The sequence below is a fragment of the Melopsittacus undulatus genome, chromosome 1, assembly GCF_012275295.1.
Source record: "Melopsittacus undulatus isolate bMelUnd1 chromosome 1, bMelUnd1.mat.Z, whole genome shotgun sequence".
In the NCBI taxonomy this organism is placed as follows: Eukaryota; Metazoa; Chordata; class Aves; order Psittaciformes; family Psittaculidae; genus Melopsittacus; species Melopsittacus undulatus.
In genome coordinates, this window is record NC_047527.1 from 13,618,359 (window position 1) to 13,636,900 (window position 18,542).

The following is an 18,542-nucleotide window of genomic DNA, read 5'->3' on the forward strand; positions in this document are numbered from 1 at the left end:
TATAATCCCACCAGTACTTCATCCGCTTTCAAAAAGTATGTGTAAATTCTCTCACAGCCAAGAAAGGTTCAACATGGCATAGCCTTTGAAATATGTTTTAAAATAACAATTCTGGTCAAAAAAAAAGATTTTTTTTTTTTGCTGGACATTTTATTTCCATTATGAGTGACATTTCTAATCCAAGTCTTAAAAGGAAAAGCAAATTTATTTCCAAATTACTTTTCAAGGTAAGTATTTTTAATCAAGTCTAAAGTACAGGCACAAAGCACAAAATGAACATTGATCACATCAGCTTCATCAGAGAAACTATGACTTGTTTAATGTTAATTCAATATTGCAAAGAGATTTGGACAATCTGGTAGATGATTCTGAATATGCAAAATACATTTCTTTTGGCAGTGGCTGACCACATGAAAGAAGATTTCGAAGCATGAAAAACTCCTAAACCTTTATTCAGAGTGCTCTTTTTTTAATTGTTACCATTACTAACCTTATGAAAACTCCCATAAAATATCTTTCGTATTTCAGGACCTTCAAAAGTCACAGTTTGAAAATCTCCTTTGTAGTCATAGTTGAAGAAAGTCAGAGTTTTACCACCATCTACGTGAGAATAAAAATAAGGGCTCTGTGTTAGATGAAGAAAAAGCCTGTACATTATTTGAAAGTGTCAATTTTGTGTTCAATGAAGACAACCAAAGATGTTATGTCAAATTGTATCAAATCTATCAAATAGTAAAACACATTCATAAGTGGTATATTGACCTGAAAGTAGCAGGCTATCCAAGAGAAATGCTCTTTCCTGGTTTGACAGGAAGGTTGGACCAACAGTTGGGAGTCTACTTCACCCCTGTCTACCTGATCCTACTCTCCCACTAGTTCTCTGTGGGACTTGGACAGAAAAAGCAGGCATGGATCCTCAAGCTAGCTAAGTGCCTAATTCCCACCTATTTAAAGGTGAAATATCTAAAAAATTCCAGGAAAGATGGAAAGATGAGTACTAATACACCTCTTTTAAACTTGTGGCTATGAAAAACAGCTATCTTAGAATCTACATTTCACAATTGTAAATATGGAAACCTCCTAAATCGTAGTCCTTATTTTACAGTTGTAGAAGTCAAATCAGATAGAAATGAAGAGTCCTCAAGAGCTGAAGTCTCTAGCTCTAAGTTTGCTATCCACCAGACTGCACTGCCTCTGCATATACCATCAGGTAAGCATCACTGGTGTATATCAGAATAGATTCTACTAGAACCAGATTGAGACCAGTGGAAATGTTAAAAGCAAATTAGTACCTGCCTTACATAATTTTACATCTGTTACAGCTCTTTGGATTTCAGTATCATTCCTCTCAGTTGAGAGCATTGTCCTCAAAATTTGACTCTAACTCCAAATCAAACTCAGCTAAATTGAATCTAAAAAACATCCATTGGAAACTATCACTATCCAGATTCAGGTAGTTGCTCTGGCAGCAGATTAAAACAGTGGCACATACAAAGACAGAATAATACTAGAGACAGAATTAATAAGTCATACAGTTGAAGACAAAGTCACTGATAAAACATAAAATACCTACTATCTAAAATAACTCCAACCAGTGGCTCGTATCCTTCATTTAAAATCTCCCAAAGAGCAAATGGCTCCTGAGGTGTGTCAGGGAGTATGCGAAAGAGAAACGTAATGGTGTAATCAGAAGGGAGACCTTCAGGATGCAAATACCTGTAAGAGAATTAATGTCTTTTAAACTGAAACAAACATTAAATCTGGTGATTTATTCAACAGATGTTCACTTAAGATGCTTTCTACTACTCTGTAAATTTCTTTGAAAATCAAGACTGAAGCGATATGAAAAAGTACTTGCAAAATCTACTCAACTTGATGAGTATCGAAAGAAACTTTATGAACAAAGGAGAAGATTTTTCTTCCTGAAATTTACAAAATTGCCCTTAATTATTAATTTTTTTAAAAATTTGCAGATCAAATCAGAGGTCCATTTGAAATAAAGCTGAAATTAATTATATTTAAAGCTTTTAAAAACCAGTTGCCACTTGCAAGATCTTTGCTATTGTCTGGTTTGACAGACAATGAAAATAAAAGTTGCTTGGAAGACCAGTCTCAATAGACATGTCCTTTGTCATTAAACCATCACTGATGGATTAAAATTGGGAGTGATAGAGACTGTAACAGGAAGCTTTAAATATAATAAGTAATATAATTTATACATTTCAAATCCAATATAGAAGAAAGAGAAGACAAAACAGATCACAAATTTCAGAAATACAATCTCCTAGAATTTTTTCTGAAGACAGGAAGCTTATGACATAAAAGAGGTGTGCTATTTTATGCTATTTCCTAGAATTTGTCATTTATTACTTGCAGTTTAACTTAACCTTTCATTGTTAAAACCCAAAGTAGGCCATATGGATGAGTGTCTGAAATGACTGACTAGCCTGATTCCTTAAAATTGTGGTAAAGGGATCTGAAAGAAGCCTGAAGTGGTTATTAAATCAATTTCTTTTCCTCCCAGATACGGTCCATTCCTTCTAAAGTATTTCTGGCACAGATAAAATACATAGATATGAATCATGCTAGCAAATAAGTTAAATGTGATGCATAAGCAATATATTCTGCACAGAATCTGTACATGATCAAATGTGTTATTAGACTGCACATTTCCCATTGAGAAAAGAGAGGGAACTCAGTAAGTGTAAGAAAAAAAGGCATACAACATATCCATTGTAAAAAGAATGAAAGAAAAGTCAATAAGCGGGGTGGGAGAAAAGCAGAGGATATCATTAATGACATTTAGTGCACAGATGTGATGACAAAAACAAGCACTATTATTCAGACATACCTGTAGATCATCAAGAGAAAGGTATTCTCTGAACCATGAAAGGAAGTAAAAGCCTAATGAAGCAGTAAGATTGGGCTGGGGTGGCAACTGGAGAAGAGCATGTAAATGCATCAGATCCAGTTAGAAAGAAGCAGAAAGGGAAATAGAAGTGAGAAACATTAATCTTTGGAAATTTCAACCCATCTAGATGCAGAACGAAACTAAACGCAGAGAATGTGAAACAGGTCCAAGTACATCCTCATCTAGGACATCGCAGAATAATCACACAAAAAGACTAATGTCTAATATAAGCCTCTAAAGTAATTTCTTTCTTTCTTATCTCAGCTAAAGAATACTTTTTTTTGTATCTTCTCATATTTAATCCTTCAAGGTCACTGCTTTTCTCTGGTGTCATTTACTACAAAGTGGGGGACTGGACTGAGAGGGACCAAACACAGCATACACACTGTTCATAGAAGAAATGGAGAATTTCTATCACTTCCTCTCTGAGGAATGACTGTAAAAGTTCAATGGGAGGTTTCTTCATCACCCCCTCCATTTCTCTCCCAGGACACAGCCTTTGTGACTGAACTATGCCCTGCCTACCAGGAAGGTACTAGACGGTGCTCACACAGATTCATTTCAGCATAAGGAGATAATCTTCCTCTACAATCAATGAATGGACATAGACTGAAGTAAAAGTGACCTGCTAAAGCAGGTTCTTGTTCTGACCCCTGCTTCAAAAACATTCTGAACAGTGTCAGACTTCAACCTGCATTCCAGAGGCACCTTTCACAAAGTACTACATGCTGGAATCTGCCCAGGCATATGCCTGTATGAAATTCCTAGGTGCTAAACTGGCACAAGTCTGAAACTGGCTTATGTGGGAAACTAAAAAGAGCCAGTGGGCTTACTTAGTGTTACCCACAACTACTATTTTTGAATGAAACTGATTTAAGACTCAGGACACCAAACAATCTAGCATCTCTGCTCTTCTGACATGAAAATATTGGTCCTGAAATGAATACTTGCCTGCACTGGACAATTATTCTCATATGTTTTATGAATATGATTCTATGATTCTAATATATAGAGATTAATACATACTTGGTAGGCTGGGATACCAGGGCATCCTTGTGCAGTCTGTAACATGGGTAAACATTAAATGTACCAGGTTCCATTGAAACCCCTTCCACAGCTGAAAACTCCTTTTCAACCAAACCAAACATTTCCATCATTTTAAATCCTGGAAGGTATCAAAATATACATTCCATTAATTTAAATTAATGCTGCATTACAGGAAATTAAAAAAAGAGGAAAAATCCAGTTGCATCAGATTCATTTACCATCTGTTTAACAGCTGTTTTCGAAAAGGGAAATTTATTGCCTAGTATTGTGAAAATTAGGTAACGAAAATTATTCGATAAATCAGGAACAAATATGAACACAAAAATACTGTACCTGCAAAATTGTTGCCATCTTTAATTACCAATGGGCAGGCTGAAAAAGAAGGAAAGATATATTTAAGGATACAAGAAATGTCCAACTGGATCAGAGCAATGATCCACTCAGCCCAGTACTCTATCCCCAACAACATCAAAAGGAGATGATGTTTAGGAGGGGCATGTGAACCTGGCCACTCCCTACTCCATTCAGCTGATGCTCCTTAGGATCCACAAGGGTTGTAGCAAAGATATTAAAAGGTACATCCCTATGTGTTCCATATGATATTATTTTATGGATCTGTTGTCTATGAATTTGTCTCATCCTTCTATGAACCTGCGTTCATAACCTCTTGTGGCAACAAATTCATTGTCTGCTGTATAAAACCTGTGTTTTTTATACTGGGTTTTAACCTAGTTCTCTGCATATGACCTTTTCCAACCTAACTCCATGTCAACTTCAATTACTTTAGCTGGCATTCTCTGCTGCAATAGCTTTTATGAGCGACAGAGACCAGAATTCCACACAGTCCTTAAGATGTGCGCACACATTTTAAATAGCTGTTAAATATGGTTTATATTTTTTTTGTGGCAGAGAAGAAAGCACACTAATCTCTTCCAGGAAAGGTGCCCTGGGAAATCAATAAACCAAGAGGCAGGGTGTCAAATATGGCACCCCAGGAGCCTTATATTTAGAGATTACTTTTGGAATACAAGAACAAGTAACCACTAAATGCTACTGTTGAGTAGCACACTCAATGTTCAACATTCTCTATTATTTAAAGTAAAGTTTATGGTCAAACCCACAGAATTACTGGGACACAACATATTTGTGTTCACCAGCTTTGATAACTCACAGTCCTATGCATGAGGATTCCTTACAATCACAAATGATTCACATAAGCTACACACTGTCTACTTCCTAGCTGATACATAAGGAAACATATTGAGGGAAAACACCTAAATGCATGGGACTTATTGACCTCTAACCATTAGGTGTTGTTCTAGAATGTTTTTCATTTTTATAAAAAGCCTTTAAGTCTGGTGTTTTCACAGATTTAAAAGAGTTTAGGTATGGCTTATGCTTTTCCTTAGGCTACAACTCTTCTACTTTCTCTGTTAATAGAAACTTTATTAGCTCTACATTAATAAATTAACAGTGTGATTTGAGTAATAATGAATGTAGCCAACTGTATTCTTACAGACGATTGAAGTAGTCTAGAAAATAAAATATAATTAACTATTTATTGCTAAATTCTGAACCATTAACAAAGTCTCATATCTAAAATATTTTTTTTTACAACCAATAACTGTATTCCTGATTTGTAGCAAACAACCATTAATTGTTTTGAAGTCCAAAAGGCTTCATTTCCTTAAACTTTTATGGAAATAACAGTAGAGTTACATCATCTGCAGTAAATTATGTTAGAAGGATCAAAAATACCTTTTAATAGAAAATTAATAGCTACAAACAACCTAATAATTAACACTTATTTTAGAAGCAAGTATAAGTCAAAATGGCTAACTTGCTGATGCAGTTTCGCAAACAAAAGTGACCAGCTCATCTTCAATCTTGGTAAAGGCATCAAAGTCATCCACAAAGAAGACATGTCTTTCACTGGGCTTGCTGCCAATATTAACTAACTCTGAATAGTCAGCATCGGCTATTCCAATAGCAAAAAAGGTGAAACCTGTGAAACAAAAAAGAACACTCTTGTGAGTCATTCATTTATAGAGTGGAAGTACAACATGAACACAACTGTATTTTCACTGGCTCCTTTCCTAATTAAATACAAAGGTGGAAATTTATTATTACAAATTCCTGCATCTCTTTAATTTAAAATAAATGTAATACATTCTCTGTGAGATATTTCTTTTGGCTATTTATACTTAATGAGTTAATAAGTTAAAGCTTAAATGTTTCCTTGAAGACATATGACTACTCAGTAAAGTTTTAGTGTATGTTCAAATGTTTTTCTAATTTAATGTTATACTGTATTACACACAAAAATATCCATGCATCAAGATATCATAAATACAAAGCACAGAAATTAATTTCATATAGGTTTTTTACGGATTTTGTACTCTGGCAGATATTAATCAGAGTTTTCAAGCCACTGCTGCCTCATGAGTGAACAACGAAATCAATGCATTCTCATTTCATCAGTGACTTAACTGCACTGGTTGAATATGTTCTATATATTCTACATTAATATATTTTGAAATTTGACCCTGACTTCAAAGATTTCAGTGAAAAAGAAATTGTATCCTATATGTTTGAGGAGCAGCAAACTAGCTAGAAGTTTTTCAACACTTTCTTTCCAGAACAGATAAAGAAAAAACCTGTCTACATGAGGATGTATATTGTTAATGATATTGTGTTCTTGCATGGCTCACTCCCAAATTTACTTCTGTCAAGCAACACTGTCTTCAAGTCTGAATAAAGCTCAGGGGCATTCATCACCTTCTGCAGAGCTTCTAGCTTAACAACACTTTGACTTGCATGTTTATAAAAATATCATCATGTTTCATCCAAGATCGACACCTCTTCATGCCATTCTCAATAACAGATGTGAGTCAGTACCTGCTCCAACCTATCAGCAGCCTAAACATACAGCATGCACAAAAGGAAATGAGAGAGGAAGTAATTTGTTTAAGATGGCACATCCCAGTCAGCAACTGAACCCCCACCGTATGCTTTCTCCTTTCAAGCTCATTGCCAGTCTAATAGTTAAATAGGCAACTGCAAGACTTACCTGACTGTTGAATGTTTTTCTGTAGTCAGACTTAGTCTCCAATTTATTCACAACCACAGGGTTTTCTTGATTGCTACTTAAAAGAAGTTATGCATGTCCTACTATTTTGTGATGTGATTTTACTTTAAAGGCACTGCACGCAGCACCTAGTGGTAACACAAGCAGGCAGCCATGATCAATGATTGAACTGGGTTTCAGGAACCACTAATATACACTAGTAACTCCCTAGCTGCCAAAGTCTAAAGGCAAATAAAAGAGCACAAATATAATTAATTGTTAAACCTCCTCACATTAAAAGGATGATATCTTTTCTCTTCCATCCTTACTTTTGTTCCAAGTTGCACACTGTGGCCTTTGGATTTTTATACAAGCCTCAGTATGAGACATTTCTAAAACTAACCCAGTTTTATGCTTAGACTCACAACACTGCGTGGCTGCTTAAAGCTCTAAAACTGGTGCTTTAAAAAGAAATTCCTAAAGGTAATTAGTGCAACATGAGAGCAGATCAGAACCAGTAAAAGAACATATGAAAGGATTTGCAAAGGATCTCTTGTATAGAGAATAAAACTGTCCAGTTTGCTGACAAGGCTACACTTCATAGACATCAGTCCAGACTCTCAGGATCATGTCCCCTAAATTATTCATCATGGAAACAGTTCCATTGACTACTACATGATTTTAGCACTGCCACCAAAATGAAAACTAAGTCCTTTAATCACACACAAATCCAGAATCTAACCATACTGATTCTGAATTTCTCTGGGTTTTTTTAAACTGGAAATCTTCACGGAACAGAAGTTACCCTTATCTAATGCCCATGCTTATATAGTTATAAATAAAGAGAAAAATGAAAATGTGAATAGGTCTTAAAACTACACATTTTACCATCTAGTTGCATTTCCCTGGAGACTTTGTTCACATCATCCTGTGATCGCCCATCAGTAATGACGACCAAAACCTTTGGAATGCCCCTTCTCATGCCTGCCTCTCCGGTAAATAAGACTTCTCTTGCATGTTTAATGGCTTTGCCTGAAACAGAAAAAAATTGACAGCATACTTTCACTGTGACATAAACCCAATTTCTATTGGTTTCTCATATCATGTGGTAGGCATCAATAAAGAGAGAAATCTGTTGGGCCCTAAGTAGTCTGTGAATTGGTGCATTTTGTAATTACTAAAATAGAGACTTAGACAAGTTTAATTTTGACCCTAACCTTTGAAAATCTAATTGTTTCAGGCCTCTGTTTCTCAATCCAGAAAGTGAAGATCAAGGACATGATATGTGTGAGTGCCCTGGTTTTGGTTGGGATAGAGTTAATTTTCTTCCTATTAGCTGATACAGTGCTGTGTGTTGGATTTAGTGTGAGAACTATGTTCATTGGACACTGATGTTTCAGTTGTTGCTAAGTAGCACTTACTCTGGTCAAGGACTTCTCAGTCTCTCATGATCTGCCAGTGAGGAGGAGTATAGGAAGCTGTGAGGGAGCAGAGCCATGACAACTGACCTGAACTAGCCAAAGGGAATTCCACACCACAGCATCATCCCCAGTATATAAACTGGGAGATGTTACACAAAGGGACCAATCACTGTTTGGGGACAGGATGTGTATCAGTCAGTGGGTGGTGAGCAAATGTATTGTGCATCACTTGCTTTTCTTGGGATTTGTTCTTCTCTCTCATTATCTGCCATTATCTGCCTTTTTATTACTAATTATTATTACTATTAGTACTATTATTATGATATTTTTACTTTATTTCAATTATCAAACTATTCTTATCTCAGCCCACAAGTTTTAGCTTTCTCCAGTTCTCTTCCCCATCCCACCAAGGTGAGGGGAGTGAGTGAGCAGCTGCATGGTACATAGTTGCCCACTTGGGTTAAACTATGACAGTGGGAAAGGGTATTCTGTGCAGGTTAAAGGTACAAAAACTTCCCTTTCTGAATTGTAGTGTACAGTCCAGGTATAACTGAGGGTGCCATTGGAGCATTTTCACGAGTAAGCAGTTTCCAACTAAATCAAATTTTAACCCTTTCAGCACTCATCTTCGACTTCTTCACATCGCAGAGCTAACTTAAGGGATTAATTACAATGCAGCTACACTCAGTTAACAGACATCTTTCCCCAGCGCAGTCTTGAGCATACCACTGAGGCTTAACTCTCCTGGCTTATAACCAGACTCTCCACTCTGGCCATTTTTCTACATGCTCTGCAAGCTCCATCCCACTCTTCCACTTGCCAATTTTGTATTAATCCCCATTCTACCTTCCACAACACACAAAGTCATCCCCTTCTGCCTAGCTGTCTCTCTCCCTTCTTCCCTGACCCTTGACAGTCCTGTTGGTCAGAGGGTGAGTACCCAGCAGTACACCAGTGAAGGGTGTAAACTGCAGATTACAAAGATTTCTTTGAAGCCCAACCAACCACCTCTGCTATGGAGATACTATGTTCTCATTGGTTTTGCACTGATACATTAAACTACCTAGCAAATGTTAAAGAAATACTGCACAGAAAGTAGCGGGGAGAAAATTTCATCACAATCATGACTTTTCTTACCTGTTTTTGTATTTCCTCCTTTGTAGGCTATTTGCTGAATAGCTTCAAGAAGAGTCTCTTTAGTTTTGTATGCATTCAACCTAAATTCTGTCCTGGGATCATCACTGAACTGAATTATTGCCACCTGTGCACAAAGATGTGCTCATTATTAAAGTTTCACCCAGTGTATAAGCAAAAAGCAAATTGGCACAGTTAAAACAAGGATTCTCTTCTAACTTTGCTTCATCCTTAAACTGAAGCCAGGGTTTTTTTTTCTCCCTTTAAGAAGCTTTCACTAAACAAAGTTTATTTTTACTCTCTGCAGCCTTGGCAACCATGTAACACTTTCTGGTTTCCTCTTGCAGCAAACAGGATGAAAAAACTAATACCCACTTTGGCAAAAGCACTCGCAAACCAAGCCCAAAAGCAAAATCCTAGTTACAGCTGCTCATACACAGTTTACAGTTACTCATACACAGAACTTCAGGGACTTTCTTCATTCTCCATGCATTAATACCTGCACATAAGTAACTTAAGTTAGGGATCAATACTGAAGTGAGCTATAGAAAGCTGCAAGAATATATTCTGACATATTGCCTCTCCTAAATATGATGTCACATGAGACCAGACCTTGTATTTCAGTACTTTACACTCCTACAACTCACAAAACATATATTGAACTTGATACCCTGTGAGTGCTGTCCCTGCTTTAAAAGCAGTTATTCGTGTGCTTAAGCTTAAACATTTGCGTAAGTTTCTAAAGCACCCAGACAGTACTGTGGCGAAACAGCTGTATAGCAAAAAACAGTGAAAAGGCATCTCTCCAAACGAATATATAAATAGAACTATCATTGTAGTACTATATTTTACTTAAAGCACCGTAAATTTTGTAGAGCATGTGAATTTAAATAAACCTTTAATTTTCCTTATCAATGCCATTTTTAGCTTATTTGGAAATAAACATCACAGTGAGACTGAAATGATAGTCTTCATGCTAGCAAAATTAATATAATGAATTTCACTGTATGGTGTTTATAAAAGGTTATATTGAAACAAAAAGTAGCTTATATTTTCAAAAGAACAGTGAAATGATGTCAATGACTTTTGTATTCATTTCACTTCTGGTGCTAGTCTAAAACACCCTGTCAAGTCCACACACACTCCATCTCCCTATAGGTTGATTACCTGTGTTCCATCAGGACCAATCTTATCCAAAGCTCCAACAGTGCTATAGAGAAAGCTAATGATTTTATTGAAATTGTCATCTCCAATACTCCACGACCCATCCACCAGGAACGCTAGGTCAGCTTTGGCTGCTTTGCACACTGAGGAAGAAAAACAAGTATTTTGGAATGAGAGCAATTCCTCAGCTCCTCAGGAAATCTCATAAATTGCTTAAGAAAATGCAACTGTCATGAAAAGTCCTTGTTTAATGTTCATAATGCTTTAGCAAACAGACCTGCTGGCGTTGACCTCAGTACAGGTGTAGAACCAGCTGAGCTCTGCAAGGGGTGAACGTTCTGCACTGACAGATCCTATCACAGAATACACTTCAAGGCCACAGCAGTTCTTTTTATTTATGCTGTTAAGTAAAGTCACACATGAACTTCTACAATCCCAGACTCCTAGCATGCCACAGTAAGCTACATGATAGAACATCAACTGTGGAAGTTTCCAGTGAGAAACTAATCTGTTCAAAAAGTTACCTTAAGCTCTGTAGTGCATAATGCTCCCCATTGTAACTGCTCTATCTAGTAACAACACAGGTTTCCCCCATCTCATCTTATTCCAGCAAGCTCTTACTCAAAATGGCCTGCAGAGATGTACACCTCATACAAGTTGCTCAGTCTTTCACGGGAACTAGGAACCTTGAATGTTCTACAGAATCCAGGTCTGTTGCTTGGGGTCAGGAACAGAGTCTCAAAGCAAAGTTGTGCTTTCAACGTATTTAATCCTAAATAAAAATGCTCATCTAAATCCAGAGAATGGGACAGGAAGAGAGGTACCAGTATTTCTCATTTTCTGTTGCATGCTCCTTGGATTAAAAAGAAACCCAAAAACATATATCTCCTGCTCTGGTTCTAAAAAGGTCTTTTTTCCTGCATTTATGGGTCAAATTCTAAATTGCCATAAGTCAGTTTGGTCCACTGACTTCAAGCTGATGGATTTGACCCTCAGTCTCCAATAATAATGCTCCTCACATGGGAATATTTATGAGACTCTGTACAAAACACTACATACTCAAATGATAAACAGAAGGAAGGGACTGAACATGGCCAAAACTTCTCCCATTATCCAAAGCAGACATATTTTTATAAACGAACTTTATCTACCCTAGGATGTCTGCTTCCATTGCAGAATATGCATGGGTTTGGAGTTTTGGAAAAAGAAAATCTCACCCATATTTAACCTTTCTGCAAATTTCAACACAATAATGATGTCAGATTTTGGGCTCATAAAATTTAAGCAGCCTGACTTAGCAGTGTCACTGTAGCAAATACATTTTGAAAGCTGATCCACACAGGTCCAAAACAGTGTCAGAAGCAGAGAAATGTTGCATCAACACCTTAAAATTATTACAAACCCACACATGCAGCACTCACCCTCTTTCGCAGGAGGGATTGTAGGTGGTGGAGGTGGTGTTGAAGGTGTTGTTGGCGGTTGAGTTGGAAGTGGTACTGAAGAATAAAAGAAAGGAATATTACAAATGCTTAAAATCCCAGTGTATTGTATCTATATTAAATACAGCATTTTCTACTCCACATTTAAAATTCATTATCTCTAATCCACTATGTATGCAGTTGGAGAGAAATGTAGGAAATCATGTGCATGTAATGTTCTCGTCTACTAACCACCTGAAAAAGGATAGTACTGTTACAGAGCAATTGATGGCTACATTTCAGTGTGAATGACACCATGGTACAACTTCAGTACTAGTGGAACTGCTGCTTTTGAGGATTTCCCCAATGTACTAGACCACGTGGCAGCATTATTATTGACATAGCATCTGTAACTTATTTTGTTAAAGGACAAGAGTCCTTTTACTTTCTGGCTACAACCAGTCATTAGTCACAAAAAGCAGCTCCTTACCTACCCAGCAAAGAAGATACTAGTCCTGCAATCCACAATGTAAAGACACAGTGCAAAACCAAGCTAGTGCCTGTGCTCTGAGCAGATCAGAGCCTGCTCTGACAAAGATTTTTCTGAATTCAGTGGAAGACCTTGATATGTTTCCAGCTAGAAATGCAGTTTCACTCACAGCTCTACAGGACTGTTGCCTGCAGCAACTTGTACTGAAGTCACTATATAGAGTTTCTGAAAACTGTTTCATCCTTCTTCAGAAAATCAGCTTTGGAATGACCACCTTGCAGAAACCTAGATGAATACATGATCACTGATTGACAACTTTGCTGACTGCAAGAGCTCTGTTTAGTGCCTTTCAACACAGTCTTGCCTGAATTCCTAGAGATAACATGCGTGTTGACTTCCACAACTGTATCTGAGGAAAAGCTTCTACTTACATTCAAACACATTTTTTCCAGTTGTTTTCAAAGCAGTTAGAGTATGAAGCCAGGGGTGACAGAGCATCATTCTTTCAAGTAACCTCTACTGGTTACTTGCTATAGCATAGAAGAATTTACTTTTATAGCAATAGATAGACATGGCAAGTTGAAAAAAGGCATCTGTCTTTGGGAAAGATTACTGGAAACACGATTCATTACAAGCCTCATGTCCATGTGAGTTAGTTCCCACTGCAACTGATGCGGGTTTTCCCATTGGCTCCAACAAGAGAAAGGGCCAGTGCTCTGAAAGACCTACAAGAAACTAAGGCTGAGGACCACCATGGCCACAGACAGACCAAGATCAAACCCACTTAGAAAAGGTCACAGCTGCATAAAGTGACTTGAAAGGCTGCTCTCTAAGCACCAGAGGGGTACAGGTCACCTGAAGAGTGTTTTCTTATGAGGTGATAAAATAATTTGCATCACAAACCATCTTTCTCAAATGGACATACAGGTCAAGATGTGTTCATCCTCATGTCTCCTAACTCCCTGGACTTCAGAGCGAAGCAAACACATTCTTCTAAAAACCAGGAGAAGCTTGGCTTGTTCCTCACTGTTCTGAGAATGAGCCATGGACAACTGGGAAGTGGAGACTCATGCAAGTTTTTTGTATGTGAAACCATGGAAGGGCTCACTTGAAGAGCTTGAAGAAAGCAAGATAATGTAAAATATTCACTTTGTTCATTCTGTATTTTGTTTTGCAGTGTTTGAAATTATGAGAGCGGAATCTTGCTTGCAAAAACAGCTGTTAGGGGCTTTTTGCCTGTGTTATGTTACTGAGAATAATAATAAAATGCTGTTTTGTTTGTTTGCTTTAAAATGCATAAGAAGATTGGGTGTCAAGGTCCCATCTAACTGTAAATTACTCAGACATTGGTGAGATTTTACAAAATAACAAGAGCTGCAGGATACAAAACTTTCTGCTTCGTTTTCTGGATTCGTTTTTTTTCCTAAAGTCACAGATTTTCAGTGTCCCCCAGTGTGATTTTTATTGAAGAAAGCTAACCTATCCTTCCTGTTTCATTCTCATTAAGAAGTCCAATACAGCTGATGAATGTGACTTCACAAGTAACACACAGCAGTGGTGTAAAAATCCTGTGCCTCTGTGGAGGAGTCACAGTATAGTTGAAAAATCAGAAACTCAATTATAGGAAACCACATAGCACATCTGCGAGCAAAGGGCAAAACCCTAGAAGCAATCAAGCATTACCACTGTTGCTGAACTCTGATCTGTTCTACTCACATGTTGTCTCCATGATGCTTACGGCAGGGCCCTCTATCTCCTGAAGCTGTGCATGAACACTGATTTTATATTTAGTTCCAGGCATCAGCTCAAAGAAGCAATGTCTAGGGGTCCCTCCACCAAGACTTATTTCTTGCTTTTTCCCATCTGGAATTATAAAACAAAGCATTAAAACATGTCTTTACTGTTTTATTGAATAATGTAATTTAATTAAATGTGGAATAACGGGGACATGACAGCAGATGAAGGGCAAATGGTTGACATAAGTTGATAAACGACATGCTGCCTTATTTCTGGGAAATCACCTCTATGCAGAGGTCTCTGTAACATTTCATCCTTCATAGTAAGTAGGAACTGAGGAATGTATCAGACATCTGCAGAAAAAAAGATGAATTTCACCCCTTGCACTGAGGTTAATAAAAATCACTAACATTGTCATCAATGGGCTTTGGATGTGGTCCTAAATTATCGGAGTCTAATGAGGAATTGTTGCATTGTGTAATCCTACGGCATCCTTTGTCTATGTCTCTGGTTCTCAGAGTCTGTAATGTGCTTAGTAATTGCAAGAGAGACTGAATTAGGTACTGTATTCCAGCTTCCATTAGTAATCACTTAACAAGTCAGTTATGGAATATTATTTACAGGGTTCCAAAATTAGTTCTTCTAAACTCTGAATTCAAAAACATATTGACAATGGAAAAAGCCTGGATACTGGAAATGGCATAAGCCATATTTTAGTAATTCTAAGAAAACCTTCAGCACAATTCATTATCTGTAGCAAAGAAGTGAAATGCAAGCAACTGATCTCACTTTTTACAGAATATATATAAAAAATGTCATCCAGTGGGATGGGGGGAAAGAACACCTGATGATTAGCACGAAGTGTTACAGTAGTATAAAAATAATTGGTCACTTCCTGTAGAAGACAAACACCCACTCTGATAATTAAAATTTGTTATGATAAATGCTAATAAGAAGCAATTATTCACACTTTAGCATATTCTGCTCATATTTAGGCTCTTTTGGCTCAGTTTTGGCATTTCTATATGAAAAGCAGAATGTTGGCTAGCTCCCAGATGAGAAGGAAATCTGTACTGTCTTCTGCCAGCCAAGATCTCTGCTTTTTGAACAGCTTGTCTGTATTCTAGGCCTTCAAATGAAAGTTATCACCAGCCATTTGCCATTCCACAGAAAGGCCATTGTTTTTTTTTGCAATCAAATTTGTATTATTTCTCATGATACATTAGATAGATCCCATTAAATGTTACTAAATGCACTTCTTTCAAGTTATCTAAGCTTTTAATTCATCACTATTCAAAAAAAATCAGTGATGTCTACTGGGGATAAGAAAGTTATTCTGCACAAATACTAACTTCTCCTTAACATCTTCTGGCTACACCTGAGAATCAGTGAGACAGAAGAGGCTGTAATTCACCTCTTATACAGCAAGTGCTAAAAGCATCAAGATACAACGTGTTGTCACACAAAAATATGTCATGCTTGTCCAATGAATAATGTTACAAGCTATAATTAACAATCAACAGAATGAGGACAAAACTGGATGCTCTTCTGATTCTGTGAGCATGCTCTGGAGTCAATCAAACTTTCCCTGTCCTTCTACCTATCTTTTCCTATGTCTCATGTCCATCTGAATCCTACAGAGAAATCACTGAGGGTTTATTTACAATCCTTTTTACATCCTTTATCCATTGTCTGTCTCTCACCCAGTGAAAAACTCAGGTATTCACCTGCCATCTACTGATGGATAAAACTCCCTCCTATAAAAAGGGCAAGTTAACAACATCTGTTTGATATAAAAGAACAAGAGCGCTACTTCTACACCAGAAACTTTCAGTGTGTACGCAATTCTCCTGTCCATCTTCTCCAGTATTTAAGAAGACAGCCTACAGGTCCAACTGCATACAATTTCTTAACTTATGCAGTTAATTTCTCTGGGTTAGGCTGTGGTTGCATATTGAATTATTCAGTGACTTACCCACAAGTGATTCTATAACTACCCTGTATGCTGTAGCATGTCTGTGAAGTTGCCACTGAGCACAGAGGCTAGTCATGCGGACTTGATAGGAATCCAGATCTGTCACACCCAGGTCCACTGAAAATTAAATACCAAAACATTAGAATTACTCCTCTAGTAAGACACACACGAAAAAAAACCATAAAAGAGTTACAGTGAAACACCTGAGCTAATTCATTTTAATGGATCATTTCAAAGCTGCTTAAAAAAATTGTGTCGAGAAAATGCAAAACAAGAAGGGTGGGGAAAAAAAAAACCCAGGAGAATCTTTAGACCAGAAATTCGAAACTTTGCTTAAGATTAAATAATGAACACTGCAAAACAGTTGCTACAAGTAAGTATAAAAGTATCATTTTAATAGTGATATTTCTGTTAAAATCTAATTTAAAATTAAGCTTTAGATACATGAAGCTGAAATCATTATATAGATCTTAGGCAGTAGGAAAAAAAAGACTAAAAAGATTTTCTATTAAGGACATTTATATCTACTACTAGGCAAGTATGTTTGGCTGATAAATAACAACATCTGTTTTATGACTCCTGTCTTGCTAATGTCTAGCAGATTCTTTTAAAGCCTAATACAATCTGATAAAAACAGAGACTTTCATTTCATAAAAACAATTTTCACATAACTGAGAAAGTCTTCATGTGAAAATTTATTCAGGGCACAAAGCCACAGTTATAGTGAAAAACAGCCTCTACAGATCTGAACAGCATGAAATCATTCTTACAGGTTTTGGCTACGCCTGTTAGGGCATCACTGAAGCCTGTTGAGTATGAAGCAAATACTTTAACATTGTACTCCGTTCCACTGAAGAGATTTAGAATGAGAATGGTATTAATATCATCCCCTACAAAGGTCTCCAGCGCAGGACCTGGAACTGCAAAAAATGGAATAAATTAGAAAAACATTTGCTCATCCATTGTGTTAGCAGGTAGTGACATCTTAAGACATCCAAAATTACAAGTGCTCCTAAGTTACTGCTATGTTTCTGCCTTGTTCTTTTTGTGGAATTTTTTCAACCATACGGAAGAACAAAAACATTCTGCTCAGTCCTTGCATGGATAGAAGCCACAATACATTTAGGAAATTCAGCAGTGGGATTCATTAAGGCAGGGTTAGATTCTGGCATCTGTGAAGACCCTTTTGTTCTGCTTCAGTGACTTACTACTGCTCTAAATAGGCAGCCAAAGATCTCCTCAGTTTGATCGTGTGCCAAGACCAGTGGGGGGGGACAGCAGATGCCAGCCAGCAATACAGGCCCTAAGGGGTTCTTATACAACAGCATCATTTAACACTGTGCAAAAATGATAATGAAAATAGAAAAGAATAAAACTTTCCCAAATCAGAACTGCAAACAGCTCCTTTGTTGCCTCTCTTAGTTGTTGTAGATGCATTTCAGAAAACAGGCAACAGTATTGTCTTTGGATGGTGTTTTAGACTCTTAATGCTCACACATTTGTGTTTCTGTCTCAATAGAAGACCATATTTTTCTAAGGAGTTTTGAAGGAGCCTTGTCTAGCTGCAATGTGCAGGTGGGCAAAGATGCAGCACAGACAAAATGGGCAATGAATAAAACATAAAGTGTTTAGGAGGTGTAGAACAGGAAACTAAAACTTTGTATTGTGAGAGGAAGGAAGAAGAATAGAAGAACAGGAAAAGAGCAAATGCAGCCTCTGAAATAAACAGAAAGAGTCATGGTAAAATGACATAAGAGCACAGACTGAAAGAGCTGGTTTTGATCAGCCTTAAGATGAAGAGTCTAAATGGGAATCTCAGTGCTGCCTACTCCTACCCCATGGGAGGGGACAGAGAATACAATATCTTCTGAGGCAAACAAGAAGATGGTAAGACAAAACAGACAAAATTTGCAACATGGGAAATTTTGATTTGATATTAGGAAAGACAACTCCACAGTGAGGGTAGTCAAAATTGGAACACATGCTTAGAGTGGCTTTAAAATTTCCTTCCTTTGAGATATTACAAATTCAACTGGACAAAATTCAGTGAAACCTGTTCCAAGTAGGACGTATTTTGATCATGGTGTTGGACTAGATGATCTCCAGCAACCCCTTCCAACCTGCATCATTCTGTGACTATAAAACTTTCCTATTTAAAACCAGGCACATCCAAGCAAA

The 18,542-nt window shown here is 37.2% G+C and overlaps 1 protein-coding gene across 6 annotated transcripts in view; it reads right to left on the reverse strand.

The window, feature by feature from the left end:
- The window catches only part of COL14A1 (collagen type XIV alpha 1 chain), a 117,587-nt gene that overhangs the window by 37,792 nt on the left and 61,253 nt on the right, over positions 1-18,542 (reverse strand). For all 6 annotated transcript variants that reach the window (XM_034061399.1, XM_034061328.1, XM_034061371.1 and 3 more), the window contains exons 22-33: positions 17,135-17,284; positions 16,365-16,481; positions 14,369-14,515; positions 12,166-12,240; positions 10,748-10,887; positions 9,584-9,707; positions 7,914-8,057; positions 5,799-5,963; positions 4,292-4,330; positions 3,938-4,076; positions 1,574-1,716; positions 491-600 (exon numbers count right to left, since the gene is read on the reverse strand). In XM_034061399.1, coding sequence (XP_033917290.1) covers positions 491-600; positions 1,574-1,716; positions 3,938-4,076; positions 4,292-4,330; positions 5,799-5,963; positions 7,914-8,057; positions 9,584-9,707; positions 10,748-10,887; positions 12,166-12,240; positions 14,369-14,515; positions 16,365-16,481; positions 17,135-17,284 — 1,493 coding nt within the window. The remainder of the gene's footprint in view (positions 1-490; positions 601-1,573; positions 1,717-3,937; positions 4,077-4,291; positions 4,331-5,798; positions 5,964-7,913; positions 8,058-9,583; positions 9,708-10,747; positions 10,888-12,165; positions 12,241-14,368; positions 14,516-16,364; positions 16,482-17,134; positions 17,285-18,542) is intronic.